The 17,705-nt window shown below is 42.1% G+C and overlaps 1 protein-coding gene across 8 annotated transcripts in view; it reads left to right on the forward strand.

The window, feature by feature from the left end:
* Positions 1 to 2,379: 2,379 nt before the first annotated feature.
* The window catches only part of ABI1 (abl interactor 1), a 76,221-nt gene continuing 60,895 nt past the window's right edge, over positions 2,380 to 17,705 (forward strand). For 6 of the 8 annotated variants that reach the window (XM_030943668.1, XM_030943671.1, XM_030943667.1 and 3 more), the window contains exon 1: positions 2,382 to 2,630. In XM_030943668.1, the coding sequence (XP_030799528.1) occupies positions 2,514 to 2,630 (117 nt within the window). In that variant the 5' untranslated portion in view covers positions 2,382 to 2,513. Of the gene's footprint in view, positions 2,631 to 17,705 lie in introns of all 8 variants that reach the window. The other 2 variants (XM_030943672.1, XM_030943673.1) reach the window with 1 other exon arrangement.

Here is a 17,705-nt window from a genome sequence, read left to right on the forward strand (position 1 = left end):
AGCCAGTCCGTGATCTGTAGGCAATTACAGACTCATTCAAGCCAATGGGTGTTAAGCAATTTGCAGCCAAAATGAATAGAGAAATCGAATTTGTATTAATATACAGCTGGAAACAAGAAGTCAGTACTGGAAACAAGAAGAAGCCAGTGCCCAAGAGGGGTGATGCCTTGTAAGGCTGACCTAGAACAGAGGCTAGACAGAGGTAAAGAATAAAGTAGGTGTTTATTAGGAGACCTCAGTGGATACACCTTGGGCAGTACAAGAGCCCAGCCAGGGCTACACCCAAGATGAACCCAAAATGGTCACAAAATGGACAACCAGTCACGGGGTCTCTCACTTTTATAAGTTCTGTTCCATTTGCACATTGGAGTTAATTGTCCAGTTATAGCTTTAGCTTATGAAGTCCCAGCCTTCTTGTTTTTCTCTCTTCAGTCCACATTGTTTATGTTCTTAGGCCTGAAATTTGGATCATTTGTCCTTCTCTAGCTTGGTTGCCAGCTAGAGAAGAAATTGTTTTGTCTACCTACTCTGTGAAGAGAGCTTACTATTCCCTAATATGAAGCTCAGAACTATACACTAAAGCAGTACAGAATCTGAAAAATATAAAAGCTAAAACCTGAGGCATCAGGGGTCCTGGTCACACTTGCCTTGGGACACATTTAAAGCTCACCAATATCTTAATACAAACAAACTGAATTATTTTACCTTAAAAGGAATCCAAAATAAAGTGTTTTATTGAACATTACAAGCTGCCCTAAAGAGAGTTATTGAAACCCCTTTGGAAACAATTTTGCTAAGCTGCCAAGTAAATTAACCATCAGAAGATAGCAATGTAGATGCATTTCTATCCCACAGCAAGTGCTGCAAATGTACCAGCTCCTTCTGCTCCTCAAAGAGCTCTCAAATACTTTTCTTGGTACCTGTCTGGCTGTTCCCAGACAGGGGGTGTTTTTGTAACTCCAGCTGCAAAGAGTTTCCCAGGCCCACTGGTCCTTTCCAGGCTCCTCACCTTTCATCCTTGCTTCTATAATTCTGGGCTGAGATGCTGGACTTTGCTGAGCACAGAGGCGAAGTGAGATCTATTTTTTCCCCCTCCACCTTGATTTAGAGAAAGCAACAAGTACCCAAAGCATCCTGACCAGAACAGTACTGCAAACAGGAGACAGACTACAGAGAACATGTAAAATGTCACATGATTATGGAGAGATGAGCCAGTGTTCTCTTACTATAATGTGAGCTTGAGACTGCTTTTTTCTGAAACATGCTGACTTTTTACCGCTGTGTGGATTTCTCTAGGACAACTACTAAAATGCAAAGACTACTGCATTTGTGTTTGTGACTGCAGACACACAGCACATGCCATGAACAGCAGAGCCTTGGAGATGGCTTTTTCTGGGCCTGTTACTCATCGCAAGAGCAGGCACGGACATCTCAGCAGAGCAGTCACCTGCTGTTACTGGCTTCTCTTCTGGCACGATTGCAGAATCAGGATTTTGCTTACAAAAAACACATGCAAGAAAGATTGTACTAAGTAATCACCAGACCTTTGTCTTCCATACCTTTGCTAACGGCCAGAGGAAGCCCTGAACAATGATTAACAACTGAGGTAAATGAGTGGCAGGAATACTGTATTCATCTCAGCCAAGTATTTAAGCTCTTATGAACCTAAATCCAGGCAGCCACTTACTGTTAGTAGTTATACTGGGCAGGTCTTGACTAAGATCTACACAGTTTGGATTCAGTATTTCTCCCTCCAAGGGGGTAATTCCCTGGAAGGGACTAGTTGCCTCAGGCCATGATCATTCTAACATCTTATCAGTCTTTTGTTATCTTTGGAATGGTCTGCCCAAGGAGGTAGTGGAGTCACTGTCCCTGGAGCTGTTTAGGGAAACACTGGCCATTACATTTAGGGTTGTGGTCTAGTTGACATGGTGGTGCTCTCAATGATTTCAGAGACCTTTTCCAACCTAATTGATTCTGCGATCTTCCAAATTTTTAGCCTGCCAGACGGCAGATAACGAGAGCAGTGCTTCCCTCCCAGACCCTTTTGGTCTCTCCTGCAGAGGTGCGCCGCCTCCGGGCAGCACTGTGGGGCTGGGGCTTTTCTGAGCGGGGCGGGGGATGGACATCACTGTCTCCCCTCGTCTCTGGGCTCCCAGCAGGACAGTCCGGCAGTCCCGGCACAGCAGCCAGCCAGGCCAGAGCACTCCGGGACCCACCGCGTCCCTCCGGCCCGCGGGCGGTGCCCATGAGCGGCGGCCGCCCCGCGCATGCGACCGGCGCTGCCTACAACTCCCGGCTGCCTTCGCACAGCGAGGGCGGGCTTTTCCTCTTTTTTCTTAGTTTGTTTTTTTTTTTTTTTTTTTCCCTCCCCTCGGGGGGAAGGATGGGTGGGGAAAGCGAGCGTTCACGAAAGCGAGGCGAGGAGGAATCCCACAATACCAGGCGGGTTGCGAGCCCGGCGCTGGCGCTGTCTCTTTAATGCAAGAGGAAGCGATGCGGAGGGGTGGAAAATGGCAGAGTTGCAGATGTTGCTAGAGGAGGAAATCCCTTCTGGCAAGCGGGCTCTGCTCGAGAGCTACCAGAACCTCACTCGAGTCGCCGACTACTGCGAAAACAACTACATTCAGGTGAGGGGCGGCGGGGCAGCGCACCGGCGGCGGGGCTCGGCTCTCCGGTGCGGGCGGCGGGGCCGGAGCCGCCCGAGGGGCAGCGGCGCCTGGCTGCCCCCGCCGCGGCTCCCGCCCCGCAGCCGGTCCCTCGGGTTTGCCTTTTCTTTCAACTTTCCCAGCTGAACGGCCAGACTTCCCTTCCCCCGCTCCAGAGGGGAAGGGAGGGGGTTATTATGTCAGTCCGGCTCCGAGGGTGTGTCTTTTTTTTTTTTTTTTTCGTTTTTTTCCTCCTCCCCGCTGTATTTATTTATCATGAGTCACATCCCGGAGACCTCTCAGAGCTGGGGTGGGGGTAAGGGAGGCGTGAGGGCCCCCGAGCCTCTCCGTGCGGCCGGCTACGACCCGGTATCCCGGGTTTCCCCACGGCTTCCCGGCGGCGGGGCTCCCTCCGGGGGCCGCGGACGGGCCTCGGGGCGGCGGTCGGTGGCGGTGGCCGGGGCGGATGCGCCGCACGTGGGGCGCGGGTGCCGGGCGGTCCCGCACCGCGCTCCGCCGGGGCCGCCGCCGCAGCGGCGCGGGGAGCGGAAGGGGCCCCGCACACGGGTGACATCACGGAGCTCGGGGACCCGCGCCGGGTCCTCCTCGGCGTGCGGGTCCCGGCGGGGCCGAGGGAGCCGCGGCGCTGCGGGTCTGCAGCGCTGCCGTGAGCGGCGTGCGGGGGCAGGAGGCTGCCCGTGGGCTGGCAGCGCCGTGCGGGCGTGAGGCGGTGTTTCAAAATGGCAATCTGTGCCTCTCGCAGCCTGCCCGGCTCCGACACCCTACAACAGGGATTGCAGACCGCGTCTCTCATGCGGGAAGAGGCTCCGTTGGTTGTAGCCTCTCTCCACCGGTCGGTGTGGATTTTTTTTTCCATCCCATAGATTGCCAGTGCTTCTTGGCCTTCTTTTAAGTCTGCTTTTGTGAAGCTACTTTAAGCACAATTTACTATTATTATTTTTTTCAGGATTTACATCACGTGACTCTAAGTCTCGGTCTTTAGTCATACTGATCTGGATGCAGAACCATCCAGAGATGCTGAAACTCAGCTTTTTTTTTTTCCCCCCATAAAAAATTTGAAGGGGAAAGGCAAATAAACTTTATTTACTAGACAACTGGTAAACTTGTTGAATCTAATACTAGATTTCCTGTGATAAGTATTTAATACAGGTTACTAACATCTTTGGTATCCATCATTGCTGGTAAGCTATCTTACTATTTTTAGTAATGGAGCAGCAAATATGGAAGCACATCTTTAATAATATGAAGTGGGTTTTTTATGAGATATTTGAATTTAAAAACTGCTCTGACAAGCCATATTTTCAAGTTTTGATTTTTTTTTTGGTGGTATACAAGGTAGTATGAGTTAATGTCTATTTAGGCTTCCGAGTTGTTTGCTCCACCCAGAGAAAGCTGCTGATATAAATGCTTCTAAGAGGCGAGGTTCATTTGGTTTTACTCATGGGAAATATGACAAATACATGAGTATGGTAATTGCAGCACAAGTTTTGACGTGTCTCCTGCTCCTGACTTTTCCCTATGTCAGAAAGATGCAGAGAATCTTCAGTCACATAATTTTCTTCAGAGTCACGAAACTTGTCTTTTCTTACTTTCATCAAACAAACAAATAAACACAACACTTGAGCGAATTCCCATCCGGTCATTTGGGGTGGCTTTTCCTTTTCCTTTTTTTTTTTTTTAATTTGGTAGCTCATTTTCACCTCAAGTATCAAGGTCAGCTGGATGTGGGATTGGTGGGGTCTGTTTTATCTTTGTACAGCTGTGTTTACCCCTTTTGAAAGGAAGCCGGAATTCTAAAATTCCTAATGCAGTCTTGTACAGTAGCTTTGGAAGATGTATATACCTCACTTGTATTTTACATGTATTGTACATTTGCTCAGTAAAAATGGTAAATGTATGGATAAAACTATGTATTTTTTAATGTGTTTGATGGAGGTGGTTTTTTTAATCAGCACTTGATGCAAAGCCATCTGCTGTCCAGTTGGACTACTGAACAGATTATACTGTCAGTGCATGTGGTGGGGCCACTGCTGGATTAGGCAATATAACACAGGGCACTGGGTTATGAGATTTGGGTGTATGAGTATTGTGGGTGGGAAGGGAGAAAAGGAAAGGAAGAGGCTTAACAAACATACAGTACAAAAATCTACGTGTTTAATGTAATTGAGCATTTTATAAAAAACACAGACCACAACAGAGAACCTGGCCATGAAGTGAATGTTAAAATACTTCACTAGTAGCTGAATATTGTAACTTACCCGGTAGCATGTAGCTGGTTCAGTTTAGTCACTTTGAATTTGGAGGGGTTTCTTTTTTTTCTGTGGAAAAAACGAAGTGCTCCATAGCGGTAAAAATTACCATGTGCTGTTACCCGCTCTGAGTTGTGCCACTGGGGTGAAACAGGTTTGTCAGACTATTCTGAGTGCTGGCACTAACAATTTATAGTGATTGTAATAGGAGACAGAATGATATTCTCAGTGTTATTGTTTATATTCTTTGCTGACTTAAGCAGGAAAGTAATTTCTGACCCCTAATATTGCTGTATTCAAGCTATATATTTATATGTATTTTATTTGAAAATACAGGCATTTTGTTTTGTCTCTCTTACTTAAGCTGAGAATAATTCTGGTAAAATTTCAGTCATGCTGATTTCTTGAGGAAAACTTGTATTCAATGTCTTTCGAGATTCCTCAGGGGAAAAAAAAAGAGAGAGAAATGGGGAGAAGCTCACCTGGCTGGAACTTGCCTGCCTGATGGTGGATGTAGCTGTGTGGAGAGTAAGTATTCTTTTACTGGAGCATTTAGGAAATATGACAGCATTTGGGAATCTCCAGTTGAAAATTGCTGTTCTCAGAAAAGCAGGAAGCAGTTCCTTGCTAAGACACACTGTGACTGTATCAGAATGCTGGCTGTAACGCAGTTCGCTCTCCAGATCATCATGTATTCTAGTTATCTAGGAAGTTTATTTGTTAGGGAAAGAATTCAGGAGAAGCACAGCACATAAGCTTCTAAGGAAGACCTGCAGTGCTAAAAGGAAAGTACAGTATGGTGGCAGTCTTGAGGGGGATGGGATAAAAAGGGAGACAGAAAAAGGTAAAGAAAACCAAATGTATAAATAGTAACTGAAGAACATTGTGTTGTTTTGGTGGTGATTTTGGCTTTGAATAGAAGGAAAAGGGCATTATAAGTACATTGATGTATTTAATCTCTGACAATATTTAAAATCTGTGATGTTTCTGGTTGGAAGCTTCAATAACAATCAGGTAGAAAATGAGATTCCTGTTTTAGGTCAGAGGCTTAAACTCTGAATGGTTTTAAGAGCAGGTTTTGAACCTTAAATCTCTAAGGCATATTTTTGCCTCCTGGAATAATTTTTCTTATATATAGATGTATTAATTTTTAAAAAATATTTTCAAAATGTAAGTTCCCATAGTTGATGTCTTCCCCAAATCCTTTTGCCTGCAGGTATATTCTGGGACTAGTCCTTTTGGTGTGCTTGTAACCAGAAGGCTGTCTGAAAATCTGCAGCATACAGCTGAAGGTGCTAGTGAGGAGTTCTAGTGTCCTAGACAGTATTAACTTGATCAGTGCTACTTAATACAGAAATAACAAGGGGTTAAAGCATTTGCAGTTCTAGTTATGATTCTTCAGCTGATAACTTCCAGAGAGATCCAATAGTCATTTTTCTAGCTGTATTGAGTTATTTTGGTGTTTTAAGGAACTTATTGTAAATAACTAGCTTATGAAGCATTAGAACGACGCAGGAAATCAGCTTGTGCAGCGTTACTGCAATGATGACTTCCTTTTGAACAACTTCACTTGACTGGTGTATCCCAGAGAGGCCTCACTGCGCTATAAAACTGCTTACATCTCTCCTGCTGTCTAAATCAAGTGTTCCTTATAACCTTGTTTATGCATATGCAGATACACATAGTTTTTGTCGGTCTCAAGCTTCTAGACCACTTGTGAAGATCTATTTGTAATTTTTGTTTTTAAGCTCAAATATAATTTTAGTATGACTGTGAGAATCTCTAAACAAATATTTTGCACTCCTTGTATAAATTCTCATCTTGATAGTCTCAAGTGGGTAGATTTAGCAGCTTTAGAAAAATAAATTGAGAGACCTTTTAAGGAAGTAAGCACTATGTTGCCTAAATGTGTGTTTTTATGTCATGTTACTTCCTTCTGTAGCTTCTGGCTGGTATGTGGAAACTCAACGGTGAATTAACAAGCTCTTCTGGGTAAAACAGACAAAAGCATGGACTGATCTCAGTTTAACTGCTATTGCAAAAAAATTATCTCTCCAGTTGGTAGAAAAGTAAATGTGCGGCATTGAGCAGAAGTGTTGTATGCAGAAAGTTTCATAAATATTTGTGTTATCTTCCAAGATGCATAGAGGAACTATTTTTGCTTGATAAGATGGATGTTCTACGCTTTTACACTGTAGATATTTCCTTTCCAACACTAACGAACCTTTTTTTGTGGCTTTTCTTTAAACATTGGTAGCTGGTCAGACACTCAGTTTCATTGCCTGGCACATGGAAAGTGGCTTAACTTAGTTCGGTACAAAGAAGTTCTCTCAGAATGTCTAATTCAGGAAATGAGCTGCTCTAAAAGGATAAACTCCTTAAATTGTCACTAATACAAATCCTTTATGTGCTGTTAGAACTTGTATGCTTTTATGTTCATAGGTTAATTAGTTTGAGAGTAAATACAGTAATATTTTTTCTTCCATGAGTTTTCTTGCTAAATTTGGAACATTTAACAAAAAAAGCAAATTAAGTTCACTTTCTGTAACACCAAATATAGTTCAAAATTAGAGAGCAATGAGATAAAATACAAATGTATCTCTTATGCTTTGTAGGTTTAAATAATATTCTTTTTAAAAAAGGTGTTGCATTATGCTTTGAAATAATGTTCTTTTTAAGGTAGTTTAAGCAAATATACTGTTTGCCAACAGTATAAACGGCACTGGATGTTTTGTGTGTGGTTTTGGGTTTTTTTTTTTAGAATAATAATGTAAGTACAGGTTGGTGGGTTAGGCTTATAGCTCTTCTGTGCCTTGTGTAGGTCTCCTGTGCCTATGCAAGTGTTTATTTTGGAAAATAAAGCTTTAACTCATAGGCAGCAATAAGACCGTAGCTCAACTTTACTGAATCAGCACGTGATTACACTGAATTTAAAGAAGACAAATCCTAGGGTGTTGTATGTCTGGTTTGTGTCCAGAGAAGGTAGATGATATGAGATGAGCTTTTCCAAATTTGAAATGTTTTTATTAATTTTGGTATATTTGGTTTGAGAAACCAGGAGGATGTTGTTTGCTATTCCTGCTCCATTTTTCTTAAGTGCTACCTTAATCAGGTGCAGTAAAGTGGATTGGGATAAGCTTTTACAGGTGTGAACTGTTTCTTTCACAAGGGAAGTGCTCTCCACCCCCTTCTGTTTGTGCATCGTTGGAAGGAAGAAGCTTGCAGGATGTCTGCAGTCAGTGTATGCCGAGTGTGATCCTTGCCCCCTGTGCTGCTGTTGCTGCGCACAGACCTTTGGAATTGTTGGAAAGAAGAAAGAAGTGTGATTGAATGGGGCAACAATCTAATACTTCCCCCTGGTTCTCTGGGAGGTTGTTACAGTAAGTAGCTCTTCTGGTAAAGAGAAAATAGATGAGCCTTGGGAAGGTCTCGTCTCATAAAGTGGAGAATGAAGGCAATTGTAATGAAGGTGAGAGTACAGGAGCAGGCTGAGTACAAGTAGGAAGTGTTGTACTTCTGAGGGCAAAGTTCCTGTTCGTATCTAATCTAAGTTTAACAGAAGAAAAAAGCCTGAACTCTGAAACAAGAACCGACGCAGCTTCCCAGTATCTTTGTTTGGCATTTTGAAGTGTCTTCGTTTTACAAAAGCATAAGTGGAGGCATGGAATTTGTAACTGGCTCGTGGAAGGTCATATAGGGACATCTTGTCAGATTTGGGAACAGAACCTGATTGTGTGGACTTGCAGTGCTGTTCCCCCTGCCACCCCACCCCTTTCCAGACTGCCTCTGTTGTACTGCAACACAGCAAAAAGTGGGTATCCACAGAAACACAGAGACAGTATGCACAGAGGCAGTGTAATGACTCTTTCAGGAAAATATGCACCTGAAACCATCATTGAATTCATTAGCAGCAATTACTTCTTACGAATTTAACGTATCACCTCTCATAAGAGCCTCGAGATTCTAATTTTTTTTGCTTTGCCAACGTCAGGAGTTACATAAGGCTCACAGCACTGTTTGTCTGCGTGTTGGTGGGTCTTGGCAGAGGCTCGAGAAGATGCTGCTCTATTTCTCATTGGTGAAAGCAGTCTGTGTTTGACATTTCTGGTGACCGAAATCTTGCTTAGCTACAGAACAGTGGGGTGGCAGCTGTGTGGACAAAGTCAGTCCTGGCATACCAAGGCAGCCTTGAGGGATAAGGGGATATCTTGCTCTCTCTGCCTGTGTTCAGTCCTTATTTAATGACTTGGAGGTTAAAGGAGCGTAGTGTGGTTTTTATTGTTGCATGGTAGGAAATTGTTTGTGGGACGCTGCATACTCAGTGTCCAGGCTTGTTCATAACTACCTGAGCATTCTTGCTCTCTTTAGCATCTGTGTTCCCTAGTGTGGTGTTCCTTTGATGTTATTCCTCCCAGCCCAGTCCGAAATCTGAGCACTGGTGACAGAGGTGGGTGGGCTTGGTCAGAGTGATCTTCACCTCCCTCCACCCCTATGTAAAGGCAAGTAAATGCAGAATTTTAAATGGTAGATACTGTGCCTCAGTCTGGCTCCTCCCTTTTCCTGACAGACTTGGTGTCTGCTGTGGGTTGCAGAAATAGTCCTTTGCACCTCAAAACTTGCAGAGAGCCTTGAGAGCCAAGACCAGGGTGCCGTGGAGAATAAGTCTTGGTGTGCTCCTGGAACACAGCTCTGAGTAAGATCGTACTGCAGGTGCCTTTCCTCCTGCACCCCCAGCCTGTCAGTGCGTCCTGATGGTGCTGGAGGTAGGCTCACTCAAGTGTTTCATCAGCTTAGTGCCAGGTAAAGAAATAGAATATAGAAATAGAATATATAGCATTTCTAACAGGTGGGCTCTTGAAAGAATCAATTTTGTAGGCAGCAGATGAAAACAGAACTCTAAAATCTTCCTTCTGATTTTAGAGGGAGTGCGTTACTTTCCTTGGGTTAATTAATAAGAGTGTAGATGCCACCTTTTCTTGAGACTGTGCAAATAGTGTTGCTCATTACTTATGCAAGCCCTTAATGCTGTTAACAGGAGCCATGCATGCTTGCTTTGCAGAACATATATTTGTTACTGTGATGCTGATAGTTCAGAAGAAAAGGAGGGGTGGGGAATTCTGCATGAGACTTTCAACTTGGAGTGAAGCATGAGTATAGCATTTTCTCGTCTAACTTGTGAAATTCAGCAGTTTGTATTAACATGAATTAGAATTTGTAGGTAACCTGCAGGATGAGCTAAAGAAGCAGGTTAGTTTAACTCTGAAAAAGACTGACTACTTAAAAGGGGACTTTATTTTTGTCAAACGTTCCAGCTCAAGTATGTTTATTAAGCGCTGGGGTTTGGCAAACTGAAAAAGTATCTGAAAATCAAAACTTCCCTTTGTTTGAGCCTCCCCTGTGATAAAGTCTCTTTATAGAGATGATGTGTGCCATGCTGTATCTTCTGACACTGTGAAATCTTCTGAAAGAACAGTAAAAGTTGTCACTTCTGCAATGAGATTGCATCTTTCTTGTGTTTCTTATAGCAGATGTATTTGTGACAGTGTCATCCCTCCCTCTCTGAGCCCAAAATAATTAATTCTGTATGCTCTTTTTACAGCAGAAGTTAAAGTGCAAGCATGCTGCTCCATGTTCAAGAAAGCTCTGATACTGTAGTGGTGTATAATTAAAGGGCTCATGAGGAAGAGACTCTGCATCCCTGTCCTAACTTTGTTGTAACCTCAAAGACAAATAGGGATAAAATATGATACCATTCCTACTTTTGTTAAGAGCAGGAAGACCTCTCAGAACTCACACAGAGGAGTCTTACTAAAACAAATGTTGGTTTGACATCCTTAGAGTTGAATGTAATGTTCTTACTGGGTGGTCTTAAAGTTATAAATAGTTCCAAGAAAAAAATGTTTGTTTACCACTTGAAGCATAACAATTCTTGGAAAAGAATTGAAGTGTAGACTCTGTTGGCTACTTTCACACCAGTGTTTCACATGATAATACTTTTTATAAGCTATGCCTTATCAGGCAAGTGTGGGATTTTTTGTGGCTCTTTTTTTTTTCATGGATGATCTTTTACCAGATGCATATCTTCACTTTCATTTTCTGATCTCCTCGTTGTACTTTGGGGTCAGCAAATCTGCCAAGCAGTATTTGTCCTGCAGCAATCATTGTCAGCTGTGCATCTTATTTAACTTTGTTGTAGCAGGTGTGCTACAAGTTAATACTTGAACTGTGGTCCTCATGCAATAGTTCTGCGTTTTCTGAAGCCCATGATAAGAAAAACATCTGCATTAAAAAAATAGGCAAGAGAAGAACAAGGTGTCCAGGCAGGTGCATCAGATTACTGCATGAACATCTAAGTAGTTGCAGGATGCCATGCCATGGCTTGTCTTTTCATGTACCTAGTAATGTTACTTGTTCTTATGTCACTAAATATTACTAGTGATGTTTCTCTCTTTCCATGTGCTTCTCCTGGGCTTAGGATCTTAATGTGAATTTGCTGATTTCTCTCTCCCTGCTCAAGTCTTCTGCTTGCTGCAGATTGCTTATTAGACCTTTTGTCTCACTTTCATGTTGTTTACTTTGTCTCATTTCAGATCTGATCTGAAATCCTATTCTCCCTTGCCTATTTCTTTTAATTAATCTCTTTCTGTTATTTAACTGCATATTTTACTGCCTTGCAACTTATATTATGTAGCTATTTTTCATTATGCCTTTCCAACAAACAGTTTCTACTAGCATGGGTGGTTTGCTAGCAATTTGAAATCTGCAGCTACCAAAGATATTTATACACATTTCTTTTTAAAATTATCTTTGCTGGCACAGAGTTGAGACTAAAGCCTTATCTCTGCAGTAGTCTCTAACTATGTGAGGAAGCCATGATGACCAGGGTACGGAAGAAATGGAATGCAGCTGAAAGACAATGTGGAATAGGACTGATATGATTCTCCCTATTAGTAAAATTCTTATGAGGCCTCTTATATGTATATGCAGCCAGACATTTTCTTTATGAGAAACCTGTCTTCTTCAGGAAACTGGTCCTTTTGTTACTCTTTTGAGACTAAGGAGTAGAATGGTCATAATGAAACTCCTCTGCTTGGAGGGCTTTGGTTCTCTTAGCAGCAAAGGAAAGTGAACGTGGCAGGAGGAATAGCATTCTCTTAATGTGTGTGTGTCCACAAAGCAGAGATGGACCTGACCCTTAAAGGGTTTTATAAAATATGGTTATAACCTGCAAGGTTTCCACTGAGAAGCCTCGTAGCAGGTGGCTTGGATGATGTTTCAGTCAAGGTCCAGAGAGTATCAGACTAAGTAGAGATAGGGTGGATCAACGCACTTACGTTGGCAAGATCTTCGAGACCTGGCTGGGGATTGTTCAGCTTTTGCTTGGCTGTCTGACTTGCAGGATTTCTAAATCTCTGGGAGGAGCTATTGTTTCTATGATGCAAACTCCTGGCTCTAGCTGCATTTGATAAAATATGCGTCTGGTTTGGAAGTGCTTGGCTCTACAAGGGCTCTCTTCAAATACCGTGGGTGTGTTTCCTGCTGCAGCACACCATATGTTCTCCCAGCACTGAAATGATGTGGTTGCCACAGTAGTCCTGGGATTTGGCTTAAATGGCAGCAGATTTTTAATCTAATTTCTAAGGTGTCTTTAACTTTGAATGTTAGAGAAATTGTTGTTGCCATAGATGTATTTAGAGCTTGCGCTCATACAATGCAGCTTACTTTGTATGAAATCTTGTATCTCTTCAGTAGTGACTGTCATTTCTAAATGTGTATTTCATTCTTCTTTATCCATCTGTCCTTTAACCAGTGGAGAATGATAACAGCCAGTGGAAAACTTTCTAGCACACATTCCCTATTTGAAAACCTACTGTCCATCAACGCAAACTGTAAAATCAGCTCTTCTCAGTACTCTACAGTGAATGAATATTGACTGTTCAGAGACTGAGGGAGGTATTTTTGTAATTATGAGAGAAGCTTGTTTACTGGGGATAGAAGCCAAATATGCAGGCGTATGGTACCTGTTGATTTTTGCTTCTCTGCTGGAGAGAGAAGTAGCTGGTTTTGGTCCTGAATGTCATATGTATGGAGCATTTAAATGTGTTCCTTGGGCATGGAAGGAGCTCTAAGAGTAGATAATCTATGTTGGATAGCTTTCTGCCTTGCTGATAGAAAATGGGAATGGTTTGAAGGATTGCTGCAAAGCAGTTTGAGGGTCTTGAGAAACTCCCAAGTTTCTGGTGGGAATAAGAGCACAGGAAGAATGGGGAAGAGAGTGTGTAACTTCCTTCATTGTATTCAGCCACTCTCTCTGGCTAACTGTGGTGCTCAGAAGGACAATATGAAAAGCAAATACTGTTACTATTTGTTTCCTGCCTACAGCAGAGAAATAGCTTTACTTTTTCCCCAGATTGCTGTAAGGGCTTACTGCAGCAACAGTGGGCGTGGGGGAGTATGAACTGGAACAGGTACTTTTACTGGCTGCATAACATCCCACGAGGCCTGGGGGAATGAATGTGGGGAATACTGTGAGTCATACTTGTCAGTCTCATAAAGCAAGAGGCTTTTTAAAATTGGCCTTGGAGGGGAAGAGGTGTTTAATGGAGCAGTTGTGCAGGAGTTATGCAAATAGAGAACATAAATAATGAGCAAAGGTACTCATTTAAGCTTCTTGCCTCCTCAGAAAACGACTAAATGCAAACAACCATTGTGAAAGTTAAAAAAAATGCATCATCATTTAAGTAAAAAGGGTGCAAAAATACGGCCTTCCATTATGATAAGAAAATTCTTTTTTGTGAATAGCAAAATTAATTTCTCTAGTTGTTGAACAGAAAACATGCTTGTTGTTGGTCTGTTTGGTTTTTTGTGCTTGAAAATTTGCAGTTTCCTTTGAAAAACAACAAGGCAGGAAGCTGAAAAGCAGTTCCCTGACCCAAGAGCTGGTGGGGAGGGGAGGTGGTAAAAAGACCAGTCTCCAGTTCTGCTTTGGACATATCTTCAGTGTTTAGGCTGGTTTTGTAGAAAAAGTTTTTTCTTCTCTGTCCCCCTACTCCTGCAGGATTTAATTTACATGTAAATACTGTGTATTCTTCAGTAAAACCAAGAGCATGTTTTTAGAGTACAGCTGCATTTTTTTTTCTTTACTGACACAGCTACTTCTTGCTGTTTTAAATTAGAGTTTTAAACAGGGCTTATGAAATGTAATTGTTCCAGTCCTGGGCTTACTTGCAGACGCTCACATCATAGTGTATCATAGTGAGAATCTTATCTCTGATAGTAAGTCTTACCAGCAGACTTAATGGGCATAAAATTTTCTTGGCAGAAGTAGTAACTTCTGCCTCTTGCAGTGTAGAGAGGCCATCCCAAGCTTTGAAGCAGTTGGAAATGACAGATCCACCATCCCACATGCTGCTCCACTGCTGTACATGTCCTCCCGTGGCCTCCCCTGTGTTTTAGCCCAGCTTCCTCCAGGGTGTACAGGTGCAGAGGTAGTGGCAGTGTGGCTATGGGTGGATACGCAGCTGTGGTGACGTGTTCCTCTTGTCAGGTGACTGTTGCTCTGAGCACAGCTCCTCTGCAGCTGTAATAAGGCCACTCAAGCTGATGACAGAGGAGATAGCAAGGTGTCCTGATGGCCCTATGACAAGTGCTGAAATAGAATAGTTCAGGTTTTGTTTTACTGCTGGCCGGGCCGGGGGAGACAGAGTGATGTGGATATGACTGTTCTTATGCATCTGGTTGCATGGAAATGCAGCTCTACTGTCACCTGTATGACTCTGCACCTCCTGCATATGCTTAAATCTGCCCTCTACTTTGTACATGAAGGGGAAGCTGTCTTTAAAATAATATGAAGGTGCATCTTAAAACCACCAGTGCAACTTCAACACTGATGAGAAAACTTTCCTGTAATTGTGTCTGCAAGAGACATTGCAGCTGTATTTCTAGGGAAAACTGCTCACTTGAACTACTGCTGTACTAGCTAACAGCACAGCAATTGTCTCACCAAGGACTTTGTTTAGAAAACCAAACAAAGCAATTCCCTCGCTCCTGAACTTGATGCTGTATTTCCTATTAAAGAATTTGCTTGCTTTCTTCTGTTGGTTTCTATAAGTTAGGTTTTACCTAATGCTGGATGTAGATATTACCATATTTATTTAGTTCTGGTTATCTATTCTTCTGTCCCCTTTTTTGATGGAGAAAGAAATGACTTGCTGAATTGACTCGCCCTTCCTACTCCCTCTCCTCCTTTCTCCTGAGCCATCTGTTTTGCTCTGTTGTGTGTGGTTTTTAGAGGAGATAAATTTCTACTTGTTGCAATTTAAATAACCCACGATGTAAGTAAGCTTCTGTGTGTAAGGTTTTGGAATGTTGTTGCTAACTGTAGGATAAAATTTTAACATAATAAAAATAATTATGTAAACAGAAGCTGGATGTAGTGTGCTTACAGATGCTATCAAATAAAAATCGTACCATCAGGTGCAGGAGTACATCAAAGTCTGAGCAGTATTTGTTTATGTGATCAGATAGAAACAGAAACTAGGTTGATTTTTTCCAATTACATGTAAGTTCTTATAAAAACAATCACTCCTTGTATTGCAGTCCATTACTTTATTGCCGTGAGATCACTGTATAGCCTGTGTGCTATGTGAGAGTATGCCTTGTGCTGGGAAATAAGCTACTACAAAACTGTGGGAATCCACTAGTTTCTGATTTACGTGCGCTACTAAGTACAGTGAGACGTGATGATTTTCTCCTGGACTGAGTATATTCATCTTCAAGACACTAAATAGTCAGCTGTGTAGTGATACAAAGCATGAGTAGAGAATTTGATCCTATAATGGCCATTGTTTTCTTTGTTTTAAAAATACTGTGATGTTTGGGAACTGCCTGAACTGTAAAATCTGGGCAGCAGCTGTGTGTCTAAAGTGACTCTCTTAAACCTGAGAACTGTTCCTGAATTAGGAACACGTGCAATCCAGAAATTTGCTGATTGTCTTAAAGCCAGTGTAACTCTTTGCTCTACATTTTGTTGCCTTGAGATTCTCCCTGGAGCTGGACAGGACAGCTCCATTCAGGACATGCTAATGACTTTCTGTGCCCTCTTTTCCCACTTCCCTGGATGCTTTGTTGCCCTGCAACGTCTCTGACATCTCCATGGGGAGGAACCTGTTGCAGTGCAGAGTGGCTTTGAGCCTCCTTGTTTTTGGACCAGTCCTTTAGTGGATGCTGATGTTCAGTGTGTTAGAATGTCTTTGACAAGTGCCAAGGATTTCTTTTTCTGAGACAGTCCAAGGGTGGCATTAGAATCACAGAATTATAGAATTTAGATTGGAGAAGGCCTTTGAGGCCATCAAGTCCAGTCATTAACCCAGCATTGCCAAGTCCATTAGTAAACCATGTCCTAGGTGCCACATCTGCACATCATTTAAATACATCTAGGGATGATGATCTAACACTGGAGCTCTGGCTGATATCTCTGATGTCAGAGCCTGCTTTATGTCTGCTCTGAAGAAAATTCTGTTTGATGTCATAAGGCAGATCAGATACTGCAAGAAAGTTCAAGGTGTAGTTTTGGAGAAACTGTATGTGCAGCTATTGGGCAGTGCTTTACAGGAACAAAATACTGTGGTTTCTGTACTGAAGCTTATATTGTCTAAATCATGTAAAACACAGAATGTAAGACTTGGACCAAATTTCTTAGCCTTGCTGTGTGTGCAGCCTTGAAGCCTTACTAATTGAGTGTACAAGGGTTGTGTGAAAATGACACATGGGCATGTCTGCTTCTGTCACTTGAGTTCAGTGTGGCATGCAGTTATGGTTGTATAGACAGACTGTGACAACTGACAGTAACAATGTATTGTGCCAATATATTTACTAAGACATCTCTTTGATTTGATTTGGCAGAAGAACTGAAAATTACATTTTCAACAGTATTTTTATATATTGTATATAAATAATATATATGTGTAAGTTTTTAATAAGAGGAGTGGCTTAGTCCAGAGCCAATGAACCTTATTTGTTGCATTGGGCAGAAAATGCTACTAACAGAGCAGCTGGCATGTACCTTCCCAGGCTCCATCTGTCAGAGTCTGCATTGCTTTATAAATCGCATTCCTAGTGGAGAGATTTATTTCTTGTTATAATGTTTGCAGCCTGGATTAAAATGGAATTCCTCAGTTGTTGTTTTTAAAATTTATTCATTGTTTAAGTATGTATGTGTGTGTTTATTTATATATATATGAATGATACATGTATGTCCCTTAAACTTTCTATTAGAATTAACTTCTCTTAATAAAGAAGCTTTTCTCCCTCTACCTTCCTCAAAAAAGAGGATAATTTAAAAAATTGAGACTCTTCTATTTATAGTTAATCAACAGAATAGAAAACAACTTTCTTTCGAGTAAAAGAAAATCAGGGACACAGTCAGATCGACTAAATTTTGTCTCAGCCCATAGAAATGCTAATTTGCTATCAAGGCTATTCAGGACTGGTCAGGGGAATATTATTGATGGAAATGAAGGATTTGCTTCTAGCTGATTGTCTCGTGCATACAGGATTTGGGGGAAGGGCTTGTCTGCAACAGAGTTTGGGAATTACAGGCACTGCTGGTTACACTGCTGTATGTGTTTGTTAATTTGGTGTGTGTCTTGACCCTTGAGATAAAGAAGCTGCCTAGTCAATGTTTTTTGTCAAGATAGTGTTTCTAAAAAGAAACAGACTGAAATCTTGTTTGTGGACTGCGGTGTAGTGGTGGTGGTGATCATCTCATCTTCTGGTGCCCTGAATG

The sequence above is a fragment of the Camarhynchus parvulus genome, chromosome 2, assembly GCF_901933205.1.
Source record: "Camarhynchus parvulus chromosome 2, STF_HiC, whole genome shotgun sequence".
In the NCBI taxonomy this organism is placed as follows: domain Eukaryota; kingdom Metazoa; phylum Chordata; class Aves; order Passeriformes; family Thraupidae; genus Camarhynchus; species Camarhynchus parvulus.